The sequence below is a fragment of the Eumetopias jubatus genome, unplaced genomic scaffold, assembly GCF_037043125.1.
Source record: "Eumetopias jubatus isolate StellerSeaLion01/CBP00866 unplaced genomic scaffold, mEumJub1_p1.0 scaffold_9, whole genome shotgun sequence".
Lineage (NCBI taxonomy): Eukaryota > Metazoa > Chordata > Mammalia > Carnivora > Otariidae > Eumetopias > Eumetopias jubatus.
This window is the reverse complement of record NW_028274815.1, coordinates 115,387,142-115,407,907: the sequence shown is the minus strand read 5'-3', so window position 1 is coordinate 115,407,907 and position 20,766 is coordinate 115,387,142. Positions and strand designations below refer to the sequence as shown.

General features: G+C 52.4%; 1 protein-coding gene across 1 annotated transcript; it reads right to left on the bottom strand.

The window, feature by feature from the left end:
* Positions 1-3,074: 3,074 nt before the first annotated feature.
* Positions 3,075-20,477, bottom strand: LOC114220750 (uncharacterized). Its single transcript, XM_028118826.2, is given in 16 exon segments — positions 3,075-3,164; positions 5,319-5,398; positions 8,403-8,466; positions 9,434-9,482; positions 9,702-9,769; positions 10,950-11,102; positions 12,102-12,161; positions 13,524-13,707; positions 14,565-14,666; positions 15,089-15,150; positions 15,248-15,332; positions 16,524-16,583; positions 16,585-16,653; positions 17,650-17,754; positions 18,844-19,060; positions 20,369-20,477. Coding segments are annotated over 16 exon segments (1,557 nt in total).
* Positions 20,478-20,766: the final 289 nt, after the last annotated feature.

Sequence of the window (20,766 nt, the reverse complement as noted above, 5' to 3'; positions counted from 1 at the left end):
CTCGATCCCAGGACCCTGGGATCATGACCTGAGTGAGGCTTAACGACTGAGCCACCCAGGCATCCCACCTCAAATATTTATTAAGCACCTACTATGTATCAAGCCCAGAAATGTATCAGTGAGCCATGGTCTCTTCCCTCATAATTTGTAGTCAGAGAAACAGACACAGAACAAGTAATAGACCATTCAATAAAATAATGACAAGTTGTGCTAAGTGTTCTGAAAGAAATGAAGGTTTGAGACAGAAGTAGTGGAGGGCCTCTCAGATGAAGTGATTTCTAAGTTGATCTAAAGGAAGAGAAGAAACTGTCCCGTGCAGGGTGCGGGGGGAGAGGGAGAGGGAATGGCTTGTGCGAGCCTGCAGTGGGGAGCAAGTCAAGGCCAGTGTGCCTGATGAGGGAGGGGGAGGGGGCGGTAGGGAGACAAGTGGAGACCAGGAGAGGCAGAGGCTGGGGGATGTGGCCAAGCCGGATTTTCTTCTGCGTTGGTTGGGGGTTTTAACCAGGGAGTGACATGATCCGGGTTATGTTTTGAGAAGCCTTTTCTCTCTGCTGTTATAATCCAGGTGCCAGACGATGGGTGCCTTGTCCACGTGGTACTGCAGGTGGTATTGCGGGTGGATGTCCTTACAAAGTAGGACAGCAGGACTAGACTGGGGGCCGGACCAGGCGTGGAGGAGGCAGAGCCCTGAGCTGGGGGATAGCGGTGCCTTGCTGCGGGTGGGCAAGTGCGAGAGCCTTCCCGTGTCCTTCCTTCTAGACCCCTTTCTTTCTTCTGATGAATTTCCCCCCATTCATTCATTTAAGTAATCTCTACACCCAATGTGGGGCTCGAACTCACCACCCCAAGGTCTAGAGTGGAGTAGCATGCTCAACTGAAGGAGCCAGCCACGGGCCCCTCCTCCCATTCTTTAGGTTACTATCCTAGCTGTCAAAATACCTCCCTCCTATGGTCACTTCCCTTAGCGCTCTGCTCCTTGGTTCTTGATGGCTCATGCACCGGGGCCTCCCTCCTGGGAAACTCAATGCCTTAACTCCATGACGCATAGACGTTCCTAAGATGTGTCTGCTTTGGGGGTTAGAAGGTGGAACTAGAGGGGTGGGACTTTAGCCCCCAGCCTCATTCTAGTCAGAGCCCCTTTCTTGTCACTCTTATGTATCAGGTTTCTTCGTATGCTTTTATTTGAGGAAATGAATCATTAGCCTTGAAAAAAATGTGAAAACTACTTCTTAAAAAATATATTTCCTTAAAAAAGACCTTCAGGAGTGATGCCACTGGAGAAGACTTTAGGCCACCAGAGCAGGTGAATGGGAGAGGTGTTTGGGCTCTTTGCTCCCCAGCTGAGCCAAGAGGCCTGGGATGGAGGTGGGGGTGAGGAGAGGCCTTCGGGGCTGGAGGGAGGAGGAAGGTGGTCTTTGGAGCCAGTGTCCTGACTTCCAGCACCAGAAGGGGTGTGGGCAACCCTGCCTGGGCAAACGGGGGTATTTGCACACCCCGTCAGGTGCCACTCAGTGTTATCATAAGACTCTAATGGGATAACAGCTGTCTGTCCGTGCCCGCAGCCTGTAAAATGAGATGCACCTGTTAACGTCCCGGGAGGGGAATGAGGGCCTCCCATGGACGTCCCGGGAGGGGAATGAGGGGCTCCCATGGTAGGACAGGCCCTCTCGTGCCTGGATAGCTCGTTCCTGCTGAGGAGCAGGCAAGGCTTCCCTAGCTTTCTTCAAGGTCCTGAGGTTGTCTCCACTTGATTATTTTGTATTTACTATGTATCTACCATGTACCATGGTGTGCTCACCAGGACTGGGAAAATTCTGGGCTTAGGATGTAACTTTCCTCTGGGAAAGTGTCTCACAGCCTCCACCCTATCTTAGGTATATCACATGTGCACCAAGGGCTGGGAGACTTTGCAAGGCCGAATTGCAGGGTGGCCCTGCCCTCTTGCCCAGGGACTTCTCTAGGGGCTGCTTGTTGGGGGCTTATTTCCTTCACGGCTGGGCTTGTGGTTCATATTTGTAAAACAGGTTAGGGAGTCAAGTAGAGAACCCACAGCAATGTTTGCCCTGGGCTGCAACCTTGTACTACAGGCCAGGGACCCTGTACCAGATCCATGAGGGGCACTCCATGGTTTGGGTGGCTGGTGAAGGACTGGCCTCCAGGAGGGCCTCCGCATGGGCCCACCAGTTTCCAGAGGTCAGCTGGGGTTACTGGGCTGCAGACCCCAAAACAGAGACTATGAGCCTCCATCCTGCCTGTGATGGGGATTTTATCACAATCCAAAGTTTCCCCTCATCTGCCTTTTTCTGGGGCCAGGCCTAACTCGCTGTGGGCTTTGGTAGGTGCACGGTGTGGGAGGGGACATCTGCCCACTTTGCCATTCTTGGCAACCATGGAGCTACTTACATTTCTGACAGCATAGCCCTCTGGTTCCGGGGCTTTCTCTGCTCACTGCCTGGACCTGCCTGGGCCACATGGGACTGGATGTTGGGGTGGGGTGCTCCTTGCTCTCTCCCTCGATGGCACTGCTCTTGGGCCCATGATAGTCACTCACCTGCCTGTCACACCTCTGTGGTGTGGCCATATCATAATCCCCCACTTGGACCTGGCTCCACCCTCAGGGGTCTGGCTGCTTCCCTTTACCCCTTTCCTTTGTGCTCAGGGCCTCCCAAATATCTTGGGCTCTTGTAGTCCCCCCCCCTTTCTTAGGGACATCAAAACTACTTCCTTCCTCTTCCTCCCTCTCAAGCAGGGAACCTTCCTGTATGTGCATATTCCCTGTGTCCTTTCTGTGTCTCAGCTTCTCAGGGCCTGGGCTCTTGAAGCTCAGGCTCTTTCTCTGTTTTCTGAGGAGCTTCCCTTCCCTGAGACACTGAAGACAGAATTCAGGATATCTCCCTCAGGGGCCAAGGGAACACGGGAGCTATCAGGGAGAAAAACCCTTCCTTCAAACATTTCAGGGTAGCCTCGCCACCTCCCAGAATCCCTTAGCAAACTCAGAACCAGACTCCTTCGCAAGCAAGAATCATCTTTATTGCAACTGAGACTTTCCACTGACTATAGCCATTCTCGGCCTCTCAAGGATCCAGAGCACGTGTGGCTGAGGGGAGGGACAGGCCTTTGGGAAGAACTGGCTCTTCCTCCGGAATAGTCAGTAGCACATAACCCTGTGGATAGAAGCAGGTAGACATGCCCTATCTGTCCTCGCTGCCCGTAGCACCAGCTTTCCCTGAGGTGGCTCAGGCCATCTTGAGAGGGGTTGTGTGTGTCCTAAGGGTACAACTTCCCCTGTTGGCAAGAAGGCAGAGTCAGGGACAGACTGCACAAGGGGATAGAGTGGAGGGGAAGAAGGGTCTTGGGAATGTTTGTGAAGGAAGGAACAGATCAGTCCTTGGTGCTCTTCCTGAAAACCTGTCTATCAAGAGTCCTCTAATGTTTCTGATGCATTGGGATTCATCCTGCTTGGGTCACCTGAGGTAGATCTCTCATCCAGCTAGAGCCTTCCACATGCTCCCACCCACAATGCCCAAACCATGCTGTTGGAGTCCATCTGCTCCTGTACCTGTTTTTCCACCAGAAGGGGAGATCTGAGGGTTTCAGGGTTTGGGTCTAACTCCCAGCATCAATCAGCACGTGGCCAGGCACAGAGCGGCCAGTGATATGTATTAACAGAATAAATTAGTCACAGCAGCCATGTAAGGAGGTGCAGATTGTGCACTGCTCAACTCCAGGTGATCTTGTTTGTGTACTACAGTATAAGTGCTGCATCTTGGAATTGTGTAATATGTAACTGGCACAACAGTGCGAGGCAACCTAGAAGTGAATCAGTGGGTGAGCTTACAAGCCCCCCCACCCTCTCTCCTCTTGCCTCTATAGGTCTGGTTCTGAGAGAGCTGCTGGGGCTGTGTCCTGACTTTGCCATTTTTGGCATTCAAAACTATAGAGGGGCCCCTGCCATTCCTGGCCCACCTTGCCAGGAGTTGTGACATCATTTCTGGAGCGGCTCCAGCCCCTGTATTTCCTGTAGTAGCTCTTCCAGCCCCAACCTAGGGTCATCCTGGGCTGAGCCCTCCCTGCCAGGGTCACCCAGGTTGGGTGGGGTCTAGGGGAGGGGTCTGGGGATGGGGTGGGGGAGTAGCACAGGCCAGAACCCGGGCTTTTATGAGACAAACTGCTGCTGCCCTCTCCCGCCTCCTGCACGGTAACTTCTGGTTCTTGAAAGCAGATTTCTAGTGTCTCCCGAATGTCAGGACTGGGAACTAGGCATCCTGGGTTCTGAAGCTCAAACTTTATGTCTGGGAGGGTAGGTCAGAGTAGGGCTGGGTGAAATCCATGGTCCTAGCAGTTCCTTGTGCTTCTGAGGGGAACCCTCACCTCCACCTTATATCTTTATCTCGATTTTTATAGATAGGGACAACAGGCCGAGAGGGGCGGGGGCTTGCCCGATGTCACACAGCCAGGAGGTGGCGTCTGATTCCCTCTCTGCCCTGCCCCCAGAGCCCTTCAGCACTGATGTGTAAGAGTGGGACTTTTGTGAAGGTGGGGAACGAAGAAATGAAGGGCATCTCTGAGCTCTGCCCCTTCCCTCCAACCCCATCTGCCTCTTCTCAGATACACCTCACAGAGGGATGGGACGAAGGCCAAGGAGGTGGGGTGACTCTTGGGGCACATTCAGAGCTGGCACATTCCCTGGCAGCACCTCTGTGGTTCCTCTGCCGGATTTCTTGGCCCTCTGCTCTTTGGTCTCGTCTTACCTCCTTGGCATTTAGCCAGCCAAGTGACGGCCCGGGGTCCCATCCTCTGGCAGTTCACAGAAAGCAGGTGCCAGAGGCAACAACCCTGTTCTGGGGGTCAGGACACCTGAGTTCTAGGGTGGTGGCTGGTCCTGGTTAAGGGCGAAGGCTTTGAAATCAGATAAACCCCAGTTGGAACCCTGGCTCTGCTGCCCTGGGCAAGTGTCTCTGCCTCTCTGAGCCTTAGTTCCCCTCTCTTGTAAAATGCAGAAATAATAACATCCACTTCATGGAGCTCATTGTGAAGACCACCTGTGTGAGGCATTGAAGCTCTCGGTGAGCCTGGGGCCTGGCTCCCTGAGCCGTGGAGCCTCAGTTTCCTCATCTATAAATGGGGCTTCACATCCAGGATAGCTGTGAGATGGTGACACGAGAGAGGTAAAGGGCTTGCCACATGCAGTGACTCCTCAGCCCGAGCCTCAGCTTCTGCCCCCGCAGGATGGGGACAAGGCACCTGTAGGGCTCCAGGGCCCTTCTAGCTTTGACCTCCCACAGGAGTCTCAGGAAGCTCTTTTGCTCGGCATTTACCTTGGAGGGCTCCACTTGGGCCTGGTCGAAGGAGATGCCCTTGACATTGGGCAGCGGGAGGTCTCGTTCTCTGAGCAGCTCTGTGAGAGGTGTGGGTAGGGGAGATCAGTGCCCTGGTAAGCGCAGGGTGGGGCCACGCCAGCCGACCTCTGGCTGCCCCACTGTCTAGAACAGGGAAGGGACTTGGCGTGGCCCCTTTCTCCTCCCCTTCCTCAGGGGACACCGTCCCCCATCAGGCAACCCCACTCTAGAAAACCAGGTCTCTAAACAGCTACTCTACCCATTTATTAAAAACCTATCTTGAGGGAATTTCTTCTTGGATATATTCAGTAACTATGAACACATTCTTAAGATATTCTTCTTAGCATTTTAAGGAATGTTCGGTTTGTTGAAGGCATCTTAGGAATCTATTAATGAATTTCATTCTTCTCGTTTAATTGAGGAAAACAGCTGAAACAGTGTTTGTGCTCCTAGAAATGCTAGAATGTTGACAGAAACAGAAAACGTCTCAGAAAAAGTTTAGAAACAAGTCAGTATAAACTGAAAAATCAACCTGAAGACACTAGGAATTTGGTTATATAATAAGAAAATATCCATTAAATATATCCAAGAAAACATTCATGAATATACTCCTTTATCAAATATATGAAGGGTAGTCCTTGAAGTAAGTTTTTGGTAAGTTGATAAATGGTAAACTTGGAGAATTGGTCATTCAGTAAATTGAGTTTCAAAGAATTTATCATTTGGCCAGTTGATTTTTGGCAAACTGGGTTTCTGAGATTTGACTTTGAGGGCCTGGTGTGGGCCCCTCCTGCCCCAACCTTTGCCCTGACCAGGCCTTACTTCGCCCTGGCTCTCCACCATCACTCTGGGCTCAGGGGAGGGTCTCATATCCATCCCCTTGTTGGCCCAGTGTGTCATTCCAGCCCAGTTAGGTGAGGGGCAGGATGGAGGAAGGGGACAGATGCCTCTGGTCTCCCATCTGGCCTCTGATCTGCAGAGGCCTTGTCACCAGCCTCTGGACCCCTCCTCATTGCCATCCTCTCTCTGTGTTGGGACCAGATGACCCTGACTGCAGCACAGGCTTTTGTGAATCTCTCCCCTGCCAATTCTCTCACTCTCAGGCTGCTGCTTCTTCTTCTTTTTTTTTATTTATTCATTTGAGACAGAGAGATACAGAGAGAGAGAGCATGAGCAGGGGGAGTTGCAGAGGGAGAGGGAGAAGCAGGCTCTCCGCTGAGCAGGGAGCCAGATGTGGGACTCGAACCCAGGACCCCGGGATCATGACCTGAGGTGAAGGCAGAGGCTTAACCATCTGAGCCACCCAGGCGCCCCACTCTCAGGCTGCTTCTTACAGGCAGTCCTCCTGTATTTTCCCAGTGGCTTTGGCCCTGCTCTTTTTTTCCTTGCCTGGGAACTATGGATGGGACCCCAGCGTGAATGGCACCCCCTGGCATGTGCAACCCACTGGCCTGAGTGTTCACCCTGCAAGAGTATCTAGGCTTCTTGAACCAGACCTAGCTCCAGGGTCATCTCTTGACCCTTGCCATAGTTCTCTTTGGTCCAGGTTCTAAGATACATTTATTGAATGAGCTACCTGTAGTAGGCTTGGCCAGGTCAGGGTGCATCCTTGCCCACCTGGACTCTCTGGCTGCCTTGCTGGACCTTTCATTTCCATTGTTCCCCACCTCCAGTTGGTCCCCCTTTTTGAACACAGATTTACTCACTTTATGCTCAGAACTTTCCCTGGCTATTGTGGACCACAGAATGATGCCAAACCCTTCAACCTGATCAGCATCTGGGCTCCTGCCTGCTCCTTTAGCCTTACTCTGCAGTCTTAACAGGAGTCCTCAAGTTGGAGCATAGAGAGATGCCCCTGTAAGGGAAACAGAAAGCCAGAGTTCTGGGCTCAACTCTGCCAGAGACTTCCTACGTGTGCTTCCTGAGTGTCTCCTGGGTGGGAGGTACTGGACAGGGTGTGGGGGATGCAATGGAAAGCAAAGACGGGGTCCCTGCCCTCGGGCAGCTTACCACTTATTTAAGGACAGAGGCACTGACCAAATAATCATGTGAGTGGGTGGGCGATTGTTATACAGACTGTCGGGGAGGGAGAGCGGTGAGTTTTATGGAGCAGAGGAGCCTGACTGGGCTCTACACTCCCGTAGAAACCACTTCCCACACTCCTCCCACTTCCTGGGGTCACCTCCCCACAATTCTGTCCGCACTCTGTTATCTCAGGGTCTGCTTCTGAGGGAGCCCGAACTAAGACTGTGATGTTTTAGAAAAGTTTGATTTTGTTGCTGATATCTGAACATAGGCACGATGTCTCAAAAAGTTCAGCTTTATAGGGTCTCTCAAAAATACAAAATATCCACCCCATTGGCGACATTTGACTGAGCTGAGTGTTAGCCACCTATCTAAGGCAGGGCACGTTTGCCATTGGCCCCACCTGGGCTGCTTCCTTTGGGAATGGTATCTCCCTGGACCCTGAAAGCATTGGAGTTGTGAGCTGTGGGCTCCACCATCTCTAAGGGCCCTTCCTGGTCTCACTTTCCATGACGCCAAGCCCCGCTCCCCTAAGAAGCCCTCCCTGGCCACTCATCCCGCTTCTGAGCTCCTGTCAGCACGAGCTGCCTGGGCAAAGAACAGGAGGGCACCCAGGGGCCCTTCCCACCCCCCATCTGCCACACCCCAAATTTCAGTCTCTACCCTGCCTCCATCTATCTGCCTTGCCCATGGGCAATTCTTTTTTTTTTTTTTAAGATTTTATTTTACTTATTTATTTGACAGAGAGAGAGACACACAGTGAGAGAGGGAACACAAGCAGGGGGAGTGGGAGAGGGAGAAGCAGGCTTCCTGCTGAGCAGGGAGCCCAATGCGGGGCTAGATCCCAGGACCCTGGGATCATGACCTGAGCCGAAGGCAGATGCTCAATGACTGAACCACCCAGGCACCCATGGGCAATTCGTAACCAACTCTGGGGGACAAGGCAGAAGCCAGCTGTCCATGGGAAGCTTTGGACACAGTTGATGCTGCTCCAAAGTGCATGGTATATGGGCATGAGGAGAAACACAGGGGGCTCACCGTTGTGATGGGGCAAAAATATCCTGTTCAGAAGCTCTAAGAGAAAGGCCTCCATACATTTTTCCTACAACAGATGAAAAAGGAACAGGAGGGTCACTTTGGCTGGGTTGGCAGATTCAGACCATGGGAATCGGGTGCCTCCACTGTTCAGGTGCCCACAGGAGATCAGAAGTGGTCCCGGGGACTCCATTTTTAAAGGGCATCGGAGCCAGGTGACCAGATAGGGAAGGGCCTGGGGAAAGTTGAGGGGCCTGAAACAGAGTTACCCTCACCCTAGGTCACAGGGACTCTCTTCATATCTCTGTGGGATAGTCCAGGGGGAGAGCAAATAGGTAGGGCCCTCCGTCAACTTTTATCTCACTCAGGAAGAGCCAGCCCCCGACCAGTAGGCCCTGCTCACTCTCTGACCCCCCTCAATCCCTCTGATCCAGCCACCCTGGCCCCCTCACTGTTCCCTGAACCATCGGGTACACTGTGGTCTTGCGGTCTTGGGTCCTCTCTTCCCCATGCCCCCACAGGTCTCTCCGTCACCCCCTCAAACACCCCCCAAGTGTTTGAGCAAACTACCTTCTCAGTGAGGCCTTCCTCCACCTTCCTTTTTAGTATTACCCTTGCCCACAGTCCCGATCCCCCCTTCTGCCTTTCATAGCATCATCCCCTGCTTCCATACTATATGGTTTACCTTACTGGGCTTATTGTTTATGACCTGCCCTCACCCTGCTAGAGTGTGGGTTCCACAAGGGTCCTTTGTTTTGTTCACTGACATATCCCAAATACCCAAGACAAAGCTGGGCACATAGTAGGTGCTCAGTAGGTATTTGTTAAGTGTATGAAAGAGTGAAGTGGACAAGTTTAAGTTCTAGGGGCCACCCTGAACCCATGGGGTGTGGGGACACCAGGGCAAGATGAGATCAGTGATAGAAAGTGAGTGAGGCTTTCAGCTGCCTACATCAGCGACTCAGGGCCTTTTTCCGGGCCTGCCGATGGTTCCTTCAGGACCATGGAGAGGCCAGAGGTAAGGAGAGACTCACCTGCTTTGCAAGGCCAGCAGGGTAAGGGACCAGGGTGACTCTGGTACCGCTAGAGAAAAGAGATCCCCCTTTCAGGTCACGGCAGCTGCTTGGGGGTGCAGAGCTCAGAGAGCCTCCGTCACAGCACCCCCTCCTCCTTCCTCATACACACTGCTCCAGGCGCTGACAGTGGGCAGGGAACGCACCCCTGACCACACTCCCCCCACGCCCCCATCGCTCAGTCAGTCCTCTTATTTCTTCCGAACATCCAAAACCAAAACAACATTACCTGTTTGGAGTGAACTGAAGTTTTAACTCCTGACTTCTTGAGGAAAACACAGCCTTCGAAAGGAGATTCTATGGGAGTTGAAATTAGACCAGAACAGGAGAGGAGTTTATGTTCCACGAGAGGGATTCCCTTCACCCTGACCCCCATGAATGCTTGTGAGAGGGCTGGCCCCTCTCACGCGGTCCTCCCCCCACTCAACTGCTGGTCATGTGTGTTCAGATCATGCCCGTGTGGGTTGCCGTGGGAGAAGGCACTGGCGATGCTGGGTACTCCCAGAAGCCAGGGCAGGCTGGGGCTGGGTACGAGGCTCAGCCCCGTGGAATGGAAACCTTTGGCAATGAGGCACTTGGCCATAGAATCACTATTGCTGGAAGCCAGATGACGCCTTGGTTTTGAGGGGGTTGTCTATGGGCCTCTGTGATTCACACAGTCACCTTATAGACCAGAAATAGGACCTTTCACTACCAGTCAGAGATGACGAATTTCTTTTTTTTTTTTTGAAGTTTTTATTTATTTATTTAAGTCATCTCTACACCAATATAGGGCTTGAACTCACAACCCCGAGATCAAGAGTCTCATGCTCTTCTGACTGAGCCAGCCAGGTGCCCCAGAGATGACCAGTTTCTTGACCACAGAGTCATGCCAACTCCTGTGGCAGACCCCAAGGTCCTGTGTGTGCATCAGATGCTGCTGGGCTCACCTCTGGTGGAGCAACCATCTGGTCCCCCTTATCTGAGATACTTTTCCAGCTTTAAGGTCTGTGGAATGGGAAATAGGAGTGCCAAGGGGGCTCAGAATAGAGAAGGGGAGAGTTTGGGGGAAGCTGTATTTCCCCAGAAATAGAGTAGAGAACACAGACACGCTGAGCCCCTCATGAACTGTTTCTCTGATCTTTCTCCTGGCTTTGTGGACAAGGGCTTCTGACGCAGCCATGTCCAGGGAAGACAGAAGACTTGACAACTATCTGCAAGGCACTGAGCAGAGGGGGTTGGAGGCAAAACTCTTCAGTTGTTGAGGAGGTCCTTGGGGAGCGCTAGAAGCTGCGCTCAGGGGAGCTGGTGCTCAAGCATTTTAATGTGTTGACAACCGGTGCAGCTCTTTGTGTGTGGACCGATCGAACATTAAGCAGAAGGCTTGACGCTGAGGTTTGGCGGTGAGGTCTACCGCTGCCTTAGTCAGCCGGCCCTGGAGGGGCCCCCAAGTGGATCCAGGCCCCTTGAGGAACAAAGAACTTCAAGGCTTACTCACCCAGGAAACTGAGACAGAGGAGGTGTTGCTGGGCCTCAGCAGCACCAGCAAGCCCGGCTGGGTGACCATGGTGGTGTGGCCATCAATGTGGACAGTGGGAGGGTCGGGGGCGCTAATGGTCAGTCTCACACTTGCTCTGGACTGATCAGAAGTCTGAATGGAGTTAAAGCAGAAAAGGTGCAGACAGGTAGAGAGGATGGAGTTCCTTAACTCCCAGCTTGGAGGAACGGGAACAGGATCATCTTAGGAGTCGGGGTCTCTGAGTTTGTATTCTAGCTCTGCTGCAACTTGCTGCATGACCTTGGGAAGTTTACTTAAACCTCCCTGAGCTCCTTTAAGGTGAGGTGACATCCGCCTTTTCTTGGGCATGTGTAGCAAGTAAGAACATAGATTTTGGAACCAGAATCCCAGCTCCACCACTTGTAGGCTGTGTGGCCTGAGACAAGTTTCTTCATCTCTCTGTTTTTGTACTTGTAAAATAAGAATAAGCATGCCTCCTGCATAAGGTTGTTGTGGAGATTAGATGAATTCAGTCGTGTAAAGTGCTTAGGACAGAGCCCGGCAGCTCGTCATGCTATTGTTACCTGTTGCGATTGTGGTTTGTTCATCAGATGCCATATTCTAATAGCCTTTGGAGAGAGGACACTGAGCATGGATTTTGGAGTCCAGAACTGGCTTCAAATCCTGGTTCTGCCACCTACTGAGCAATATGAGCTTGGGCAGCTGAATTCACCTTGCTGTGCCTCAGTTTGCTGATGTATGAAAATGGGATGAAGCGTGGGATGTCTGGGGGTTATGTAGATGTAGGTGGAGGGGACTGGCACATAGTCACTGCTCACTGTTGCCCCCATGCACACCTCTGTCTGCCTCAGCAGGTATGCCTTAGCGGGGTCAGGGCCTGGTTCAGTAGTGAGTTATGATGCCAGCCACCTGGCCATGGCCACCTGATTGGAGCGACGAGCTAAGCGCCTTACTTGGATCAACTCCTCTAACCCTCACGGCACCTGTGAAGTAGCTGCAGTGAATTTTGGAGTCCACAGTAGGAAACTCTGGCCAAACAGAACACGTTTCTGCGGCCCAACCCTCCCCCGATCCCAGACTCCTTCCTGAGATCCTGGCTGCTGTGCTGGAGGGGAAGGAAGCTGGCAACACACCCATCTGGGGCCCAGGCTCCCACTCTCCCAGGGCCAACAGTTGAATGAGCTCGGCAGCCTGGAAAAAGGGCAAAATGTGTGGCATTTAGAATCCCGTAGATCTGTTCTGAGCAGCTTTGGGGGTAGGGGTGTCAGTGTGGTTCAGTGAAGTATAATTGCTTCCAACTGAATGATGACCCCCATTGTCAGCATGGGAGGGGCCATTCATCTGGTTTCTCACCATGATATATTTAGAAATGTTAACATTTTGTTGTTGCAGTGATTTCCTCCCCCCCAGTATTTCACTGTGAAGATTTCCACATATTCCACAAAGATAAAATAATTTTATAGGAACATTTGTATACTCATCACCTAGATTCTTCAATGAGCATTTCCTATACTTGCTTTATCACATTTCTATCCATCTATCCATACTCCATTGGTTTTGAAAATCAGTCATGATAGAAAATAGTAAAAAAAAAACCCGTATAAAGTAAAAAGTACAAGTCTACCCTAACACCTCTTTTCCTTTTCCTCCAAGTCCTATTTTCAGGGGTAACTACTATTGGCATTTTGGAGTACATCCTGTTTTCTACACACATGTAAGCATGCATAGATGAGAACATTCTAACCAATCGTCTCTGAGGAGATGACATTTGCACTGAGACCAACAGTGGCAGGAAGAATGTTCCAGGCAGAGAGACCAGCATGTACAAAGGCCCTGAGGTGGGTAGCAGCTCAGCCTGTGTAGCTGGAGTGTGGCAGGTAAGGAGACGGAGCTGGAGAGGTTAGCAGGGAGCTGCAGAGAGGAGACTGGCTTTTGTTCACAGTGTGGTGAGGAGCTGCTATGGGCTTTTTGGCAATGACGTACCTGGATTTCTCCCTCATTTGATCCCCTCATTGACCCTGGGCACTTGCTCTTCTTGCAGACTTTTGTGGGTATGCCTCCTCGTCCCCATTCCGGCCACCTCCTCAGAGATGTCTTCACTGACTGCAGCACCCAGGGCAGCCCTGTCATCCCCACTAGTCACTTGCTGATCCATTGCTCTTATTATAAATAAGATAAATTATTTTATTTTTCTGGCTGTTTCCTTGTTCAGTTTCTATTCTCCCCCTTGACTTTGAGCTCTGCAAGGGCAGGGACCCTGGGTGCACAGGGCCTGGCACATAGTAGGCTTTCAATAAATATCTGTGGCATGAATGAATGGATAAGTGTTATGAAGGGAGAAACAATAAACGGACCTGGATGTTCGAGGAAATCTTAGAGGAAGGGACTTTTGTGCTGGGTTCTGAAGGCTGAATAGGAGTTCTCCAGGGAGGTCCAGAGGGAAGTGACTTACCTAGGTCCACCCAGAAAGGCACTCTGCCAGCTGGGCTGGGCCTTGGTTTCTTCATGTGAAAAGTAGAGCAATAAAGTTATGTATTGCCCTTTTTCGAGCACTCTGGAGTCCTGGGGGTCCACATGGATCTCCTTGCCGGTGTAGAGGCAGGACAGGATGTCATTGTAGGTTTCTAGCCCAAAAGCCAGGTCCGCCATGCTGTCTTGGGCTAATTTTGGAAGGGGTTGGGGGGTCAGGTGGGCAGGCCTTTGGGGTCTCTGGCTGGGGCCGTAGGGTGTCACAAGCCTCAGAAAAATGAAGAAGGAGAAATTCGGTGGGAACTGTTTCCCTGGCCAACAACCGGTTCCAGCTGTAACCAATATCACAGGCTCACTACGTGCTAGGCAGTGCTCAACACACGTGCGCACGTGTGCACTCTCATTTCAGCCTTGCAAGGGTGCCGTGAAATGGGAACTCCAACTGTCCCTATTTGACGGATGAGGAAACAGAAGCTGGGAAGCCCGGAGCGGTAAAGTGACTTGCTCAAGGTCCTACACGTTCTAAGAGGTGGAGCTGGGTTTTGAACCCACGAGCCACCTCTCCTTGCTTCTCCCTCACCTGACCCCATTCCCTTCTCTGTGCCTTTGTTAACAGCGCCTCCTTCCTATCCTCTCGTATCCTTGCCCATCTGACCCACCTCTGACCATTCCATGGGAAGGAGGAGGGAGCAGAGAATGGGAGTTGGGCAGCCAGCCTCATTCCTTCTGTGGGTCTCAGTTTCCCCATCTGAGGGGTCCGTTCCAGCTGGGCGTTACACATGACCCTGCACCCCTGAACTGCCTCACTTGCCCTCTTGTTGGAGCCTGATGCCCGTTCACAGGACACATAGCCCTGTGGCCACCCCTGCTCTCCAGGGCTGAGGCGGGACTCTCTGGGCTCAGCATCAGCTCCGAGGGCGGGGGCCGCCAGGTCCCCCCTTCCTTCTCCCTCCTTCTCTCTCTCCTCCTCTTTTGCCTACCGCCTCTTTTTACCTGCTTCTTCTCCTCTTCATGCCTCCTATCCAGAGAAGCCCCACCTCATTTCCTCTTTGCCCATCCTCCCCCAGGCCAGTGGAAGTCCCCGGAGGGTCTTCCCTGGCCGGGGGGTGGGGGGCCTGGCGTACCTGGACGTTCATCAGGGTGGCCTCGTCTGTGACCTCCGTGGTGGTGACATAGTATTGGAAGTCTTCAGGGCCCGAGATGGCCGGGGATGCAACAAAACCAGGACTCAGCTTCCCCTGAGGGAGGGTGGATGGGTGTGGGGAGGCAGCGAAGCAGGCAGAAATTTGCTCTCTGTCTCTGCTTAGCTTGAAGTTCCTTGCAGGCTAGGTCTCTGCTTCTTGTGACAATGAACATTTATTGAGCAATAGCTTTGCGCCAGGTTATATGTATTATTGCAGCGGTGCGGTCCATTCTGTAGGCCTAGGATTAGTCTCATTTTACAGGTTGGGAGACTGAGGCTCCAGGGGAAAATGACTCTCTGAGGTCATAAGACACAGTGCACTTTCTCACTCTCACTAGAAAGGAGGCTCCCTGTGGGTAGGCTTTGTTTTGTTTCCTGTCATATTCTTAGAGCCTAGAGCATTGTTCTTGGCACACAGTAGGGGAATGGAAAATAAGCCCCTTCCTTAGTCAGGGGCTATGTACACAGAGTGACATGCAGCAGGCCTTCCAGCAGTGAGTTGAGTAGGGTCGTGGCCAGGGGGCATACCTGCAGGGAAGGCACAATGAGGTCCTTGTCAGGTCGAGGGGCTCTCCCTCGGGGTCACACCCCTCTCCCAGGAGGCAGAGGAGGATAAAAAACATACTATCTTCTGCAGGAGGAAGGGCAATGCCTCATCCAGGACACTTGTCACCAACTCCAGAGCTGCGTTCGCCAGGAGGGGGTCCATCCTAGTGGTGGGGGAGGGTAGGTGGGGTCTGAGACACCATGGAAGGGGAAACTGAGGCCAGAGGCAGGAGTCCAGGGCAGGGCTGGAGGGACTGTGTGACATGGAAACTCTAGAGTGGTTCCTTCCTTCCTGGTGTCTCTCTTCTCCTCCCACCCCTACCCTTTCCTTTTCTGTTTTGTCCCCTTCATGCCTTCTTGCATTTTTTTTTTAAAGATTATTTATTTATTTGATAGAGAGAGACAGTGAGAGAGGGAACACAAGCAGGGGGAGTGGGAGAGGGAGAAGCAGGCTCCCTGCTGAGCAGGGAGCCCGATGCGGGGCTCCATCCCAGGACCCTGGGATCATACCTGAGCCAAAGGCAGATGCTTAACGACTGATCCACCCAGGCACCCGCCTCCTTGCTTTCTCTCTCCATGACTTCCTCCTCCTCTTTATTTCTTCCTGATCGTCCCTCTCTGTCTCTATCTCTTTATTTCCTCTCTGATAAAGGTCTCTGGGATTTTCAAGGAGGGAGAGTCATGGTAGGCTTCCTGGAGGAGGTGGGGTTTTTGTTTTGTTTTGTTTTGTTTTTTTAAAGATTTTATTTATTTATTTGACAGAGAGAGAGATAGCAAGGGCAGGAACACAAGCAGGGGGAGTGGGAGAGGGAGAAGCAGGCTTCCTGCCGAGCAGGGAGCCCGATGTGGGGCTCGATCCCAGGATCCCGGGATCATGACCTGAGCCGAAGGCAGACGCTTAACAACTGAGCCACCCAGGCGCCCGGAGGAGGTGGTTTTTGTGCTAAGGTATCTCAGCACGTGGGTTAGCTCATCTTTTCCCCACAGCCACCCCGTGCTGGCTGGGATCGGTGGGGAATTCCATTTTACTGGTGAGGAAACAGGCTCTAGAAGTCAAATAGCTTGTACGGGGCCCCCGAGTTAGGAAGCAGCCAAGCTGAGATTTGACCTGGGTGGATGCCCACTCTCAGCCATGACATTCAATGTGGAGAGAGGAAATGCTGTTGGATGGTGTATGCAGCTTGCAGCCTCGGAGATAACCCAGTCCCTGATGCCCTTGGTCACTCAGAGAACGAGGCTGGGGAGGGGCAGCCACAGCAGTGAGTCTCCGTGAAGGGCTGGGCAGCGGAAGCAGTGCAGGAAGCCCTGGCACCCGCTCCTGCCCAGTGGGAGCACGGGTGTGGGCAGGTACTCACTGCTCTAGGACCTTGATGCTTAGGTATCCTGGTGGGGTGTGGCACTCCTCGAAGACCACCCCTCTTGTTCCCCGTCTGTTCCAGCTGTCCCCCAATGCGAATGTTCTTGATGACTTTGAGCTGCAGTATCCTGTAGGGGCAACGTGTTTAGGCAGGCTCCAAGCCATAGCCCAAGGCAGGGGTTAGAAGTCATAGGCTGGTGGCCTGCAGCTGCCTGCAGGGCTCAAATGAAAAACTAGAAGAGGTCGTTAAAGATACGGATCTCATACTTTAGAAAACCTGAGAGATCTGCCAACACCAGCCAGCGTCCTCATAGTGGGGCAATCACCTGGGGCTGACGGTGACCTTGAGGGGGCCCACTGGTACTCCAGGAGCTCCAGTCCCCACAAGGCCAAGGGCCAAATTGTGTTTTCACTGCCCATCGCTACAAGGGTGATGATAAGAGAGAAATATTTCTCGGTGTCCACAACTGTACCAAAGAAATATTTCTTTGTGCTCCCTTGTCTATTAAAAAGAGAAGCCAGACCAAGGAGGCCACATTTTATAAGAAAACCAGGGGTCGACATATTCCTAAGATTAGGAAGATTTATTTCATGTGCAGATACCACCCGTAGCACTCCTGCTGTGGTCCGAGCTCTCCCTCGGGTCGGCAGTGAACGCTAACTACAGCCAAGTGCAGGAGTGGATAAGATCATACCCGTTTTGTAGATGAGGAAACGGAGGCCCAGGGAACAGAAGCCCTTGTTCGAGTTGCCTGGATGGTGAGCGGGAGCGGAGTCCCGTTATGCCGTGCTCTGAGGTGAGCTTGCACCGGACCCCCCTCAGATCATTCCGTTACTGCATCTGCCTGCCACTCAGGTGGGACACATGTTCCCTGACATGGAGGTCTCTGCTGCCACCTCACTGTGTGATTCTGGCTAGGTCCCTTTCCCACTCTGTGCCTTGGTTTCCCCTTCAGTAAAAATGACTTTGAAACACGCTCAAGTGGCAAGGATTATTATGACCCTTCTTGTGACATAGGCAGCAGGCCTTTGCTGGCCCTGCATGGCTGCCTCTCGAGTCATAGCAATGAGGGGTGTGCCTGCCTGGCACCGAGGGAGGGGCACGAAGTACCCAGCGTACTCACTCCTGGAGTGAGAAGTACGGTTTGCTTCGCAACGTGACCTGCATCAGGCTGGCGCTCAGGATGTGCAGGGTAACCTCAGGTCCTTTGACATCTTCTATGACCAACCTGCGAGAGAGGTTTGGGGGCTGTTGGTATGGCCTGGTAAGGCCGCTGTGGTTCTGTAGCATGTGTGTATGTGGGTTGGCTGGAATAAGGGCAGACCCCAGGAGGAGTAGGAGCAGCTTTGGGACAACCCCGTCCCTGATTCCCAGCCCAGATGAAGAACAATGGGGCTGTAGTTCCAGCCTCCAAACCTTCAAGACCTGGCTGAGTCCCTTCCCTTCTTTGGGTCTCAGTATCACCCTCTACTAAATGGGGAGAATACAGTGGAGGGGCTGTCTATGTGCCTTGAGCCTGCCTGAATTCAAGTATAAGCATTCTGCAAGCGGGCAAGAGTCAGAGAAAGCAAGATGGCTGGTGATCCCACCACCAACCGCTGAGGGGCCATCTGCCCTGCTGAGCATTCCGGAGGGAGGACATGAACCTTCTACTCCCCTGAGTGACGTCGGTTCCCAGCATCTCCCCGAGCTGAGAGGAGCCCAGAGTACTTTTTTGAGCATTAGATACAAGCTGGTGACTAATCTGGTGCCCACTAGAATGGGCAGCAAACCACCCTAAACGAGGAGAAAGGTGTGGAAACAGCCGTGCCCACACCTTGATCTGGACTTCCGGCCTCCAGAACTGTGACACCATGAATTCCTGTTGTGTGAGCCACGGTTTGTGGTACTTTGTTGATGCAGTCCTGACAAACTATACAATCAGAAAACCTAGATTTTGATTAAAGCCCTTTTGATTTTTACATATTGGCAATTCCTTAAAATTTTTCTAATTTTTAAAAATGAAAATATTTAAAAAACACCATGCAAGTTTGCAATACTCAGGTGTAGGCTGAATGTGAAAGTCTGGAGGGGCCGCCAGCCTGAGATCCTTGATTTAGACTCTGCTTTGTTCCTTGGATGATTTTAAGTGGCTTGGAGAGATTTAGAACAATAAAGATGCACTTGCTGAGTACTTCCAGGCTGTAGAGCACCTCCAAGGCTACCAGGGCCTCCCACCTGCCCAGTGTTACACTTGATGTGTGGGAACATTGTGGCTCAGGGAAAGGGCCGAGCCCGAAGGGGGAAGAAAAGGCAGAGTCCGCTTCTGCAGACTCACCCGCCCACCTGGAACAGCTCCCCCAGCAGTGGGAGGCTCTTCCCTGAGAGTAGGTCCCCGACCAGGGAGAGATCAAATGCATTGCTCTTCTTGGAGAGGCCTCCTCTTATGAAGGGCAGGTGGTCCAGGATGGTGACACCTTCACTGGTGGGCCCCATCACAGGAATCCTGGCCATGTGGTCCAGGATGTGGTGTTCTGAGAATAGATCTGAAATGTCTGAGGACACAAGCCTCCCCTCAAGGGGGGGGGCTCACCCTTCATTCAGTCATTCAACAAATGCCCCCTGGTGCCTGCTCAGAGTCAGCGATTTAGATGGTCATTTAGCGGCAAGTTCTCATCAAGTGCACACTCTCTTTTGGGCTCAGGGAACAGGAGCATTGTGCAGCATGCCCCTGCAGACTGTACATTCTAGTGGGAGAGACAGACAACAACCCAGCATCCAGATAAGCAAACAGGGCAATTTTTGAAAGTAAGTGCTACAAAGAAAATAAAATGGAGTCGAGTTGGAACATGACTGGGGTGAAGGTCTACTTTAGATAGGGTGGTCAGGGAAAGCCTCTTTGAGGAGGAGGCATTTGAGCTGGCCTGAGCAAAGTGGAGGAATCCATTATTGCAGGATCTGGGAGGAGAGCAATGTAGGCAGGGGGAACAGCACGTGCAAAGGCCCTGAGGTGGTAATGAGTCTGGTGAATTTATGAAACTGAAAGATCGGTGAGGTTAGACTGCAGTGAATGGGGCAGGAGGTGGATGGGCAATGAGGAGCTCATGGTCAAGTGGGAGAGAGACAGATAGGATTACAACAACACATCAGGCTAATGCCATAGATGAGGCTTCACCAAAGGGCTGTGGGAGCTCAGAGGAAGGAGACTCCTGCCTGGGGAAACTGGGAGGGACTGTTAGAGCTTTGCCTTAAAGGATGAGTCAGAATTTACTACGTTGGGAAGGAGGGAAAGAGAGTTGTGGATGGAAGAAATAGCACAGGAAGAGAAGGAGGCTGGGAAGTCTGTGGGAGTGGTCAGGGCAGGTGGCAGTAGAAGAGGCTGGGGAATGCAGGGCCTTGAATGCCAAGATGAGGGGCTTGGAACTTCTCCTGAGGGCACTAGGGAGCCACACCCAGCAAATGTTAGAGCAGAGGAAAGATGAGGTCAGGTCTGGGTGAAGGAAGGCAAATTCTTCTTCTTCTTCTTCTTCTTCTTCTTTTTAAAGATTTTATTTATTTATTTGACAGAGAGAGACACAGTGAGAGAGGGAACACAAGCAGGGGGAGTGGGAGAGGGAGAAGCAGGCTTCCTGCTGAGCAGGGAGCCCAATGCGGGTCTCGATCCCAGGACCCTGGGATCACGACCTGAGCCGAAGGCAGATGCTTAACTACTGGGCCACCCAGGCACTCCAGGAAGGCAAATCCTGCTGCTGGTGTTGGGGACTCCAGAAGAGGAGAAGCCTTGGGGAGGGAGATGGTACCGTCTCCCACCCCTGCCCTTCCCTGAGATCTTGCCTCCTGAAGCCCCAGCCCTTAAATTTTACCTGTTTCCAGCTGATTCTTGCTGATTCACAGGAAGAGCAGGTGTTGGGCCTTCGCTTGAGCTTGGGGCAGCAGCCCCCAGCATAGCAGTGACCCCCAGACCAGCAGCATCCTTCCAGTCAGGACCTGTGGACATATAATTGGGAACCCCAGTGGCCACCTCCATGTGCCCACTGGGGACCCATTGTATAGGGTCTCCTAGCTCTGCCTCCCCTAGAACCTCTCTCCAGCTTTCCTCTCCTTGCCTTTCCCCCTAGCTCCAGATCTGCTCATCCTTGAACACCGCCTGCACCCCTCGCCACCTCACACTAATGCTTTTGGTTCCTTCTTCCTGGAATGCCCTTCTGAATCGTGTGGACTGCTTTCAAATCCAGGCTCTGCTACTTCCTGACTGTGTGAC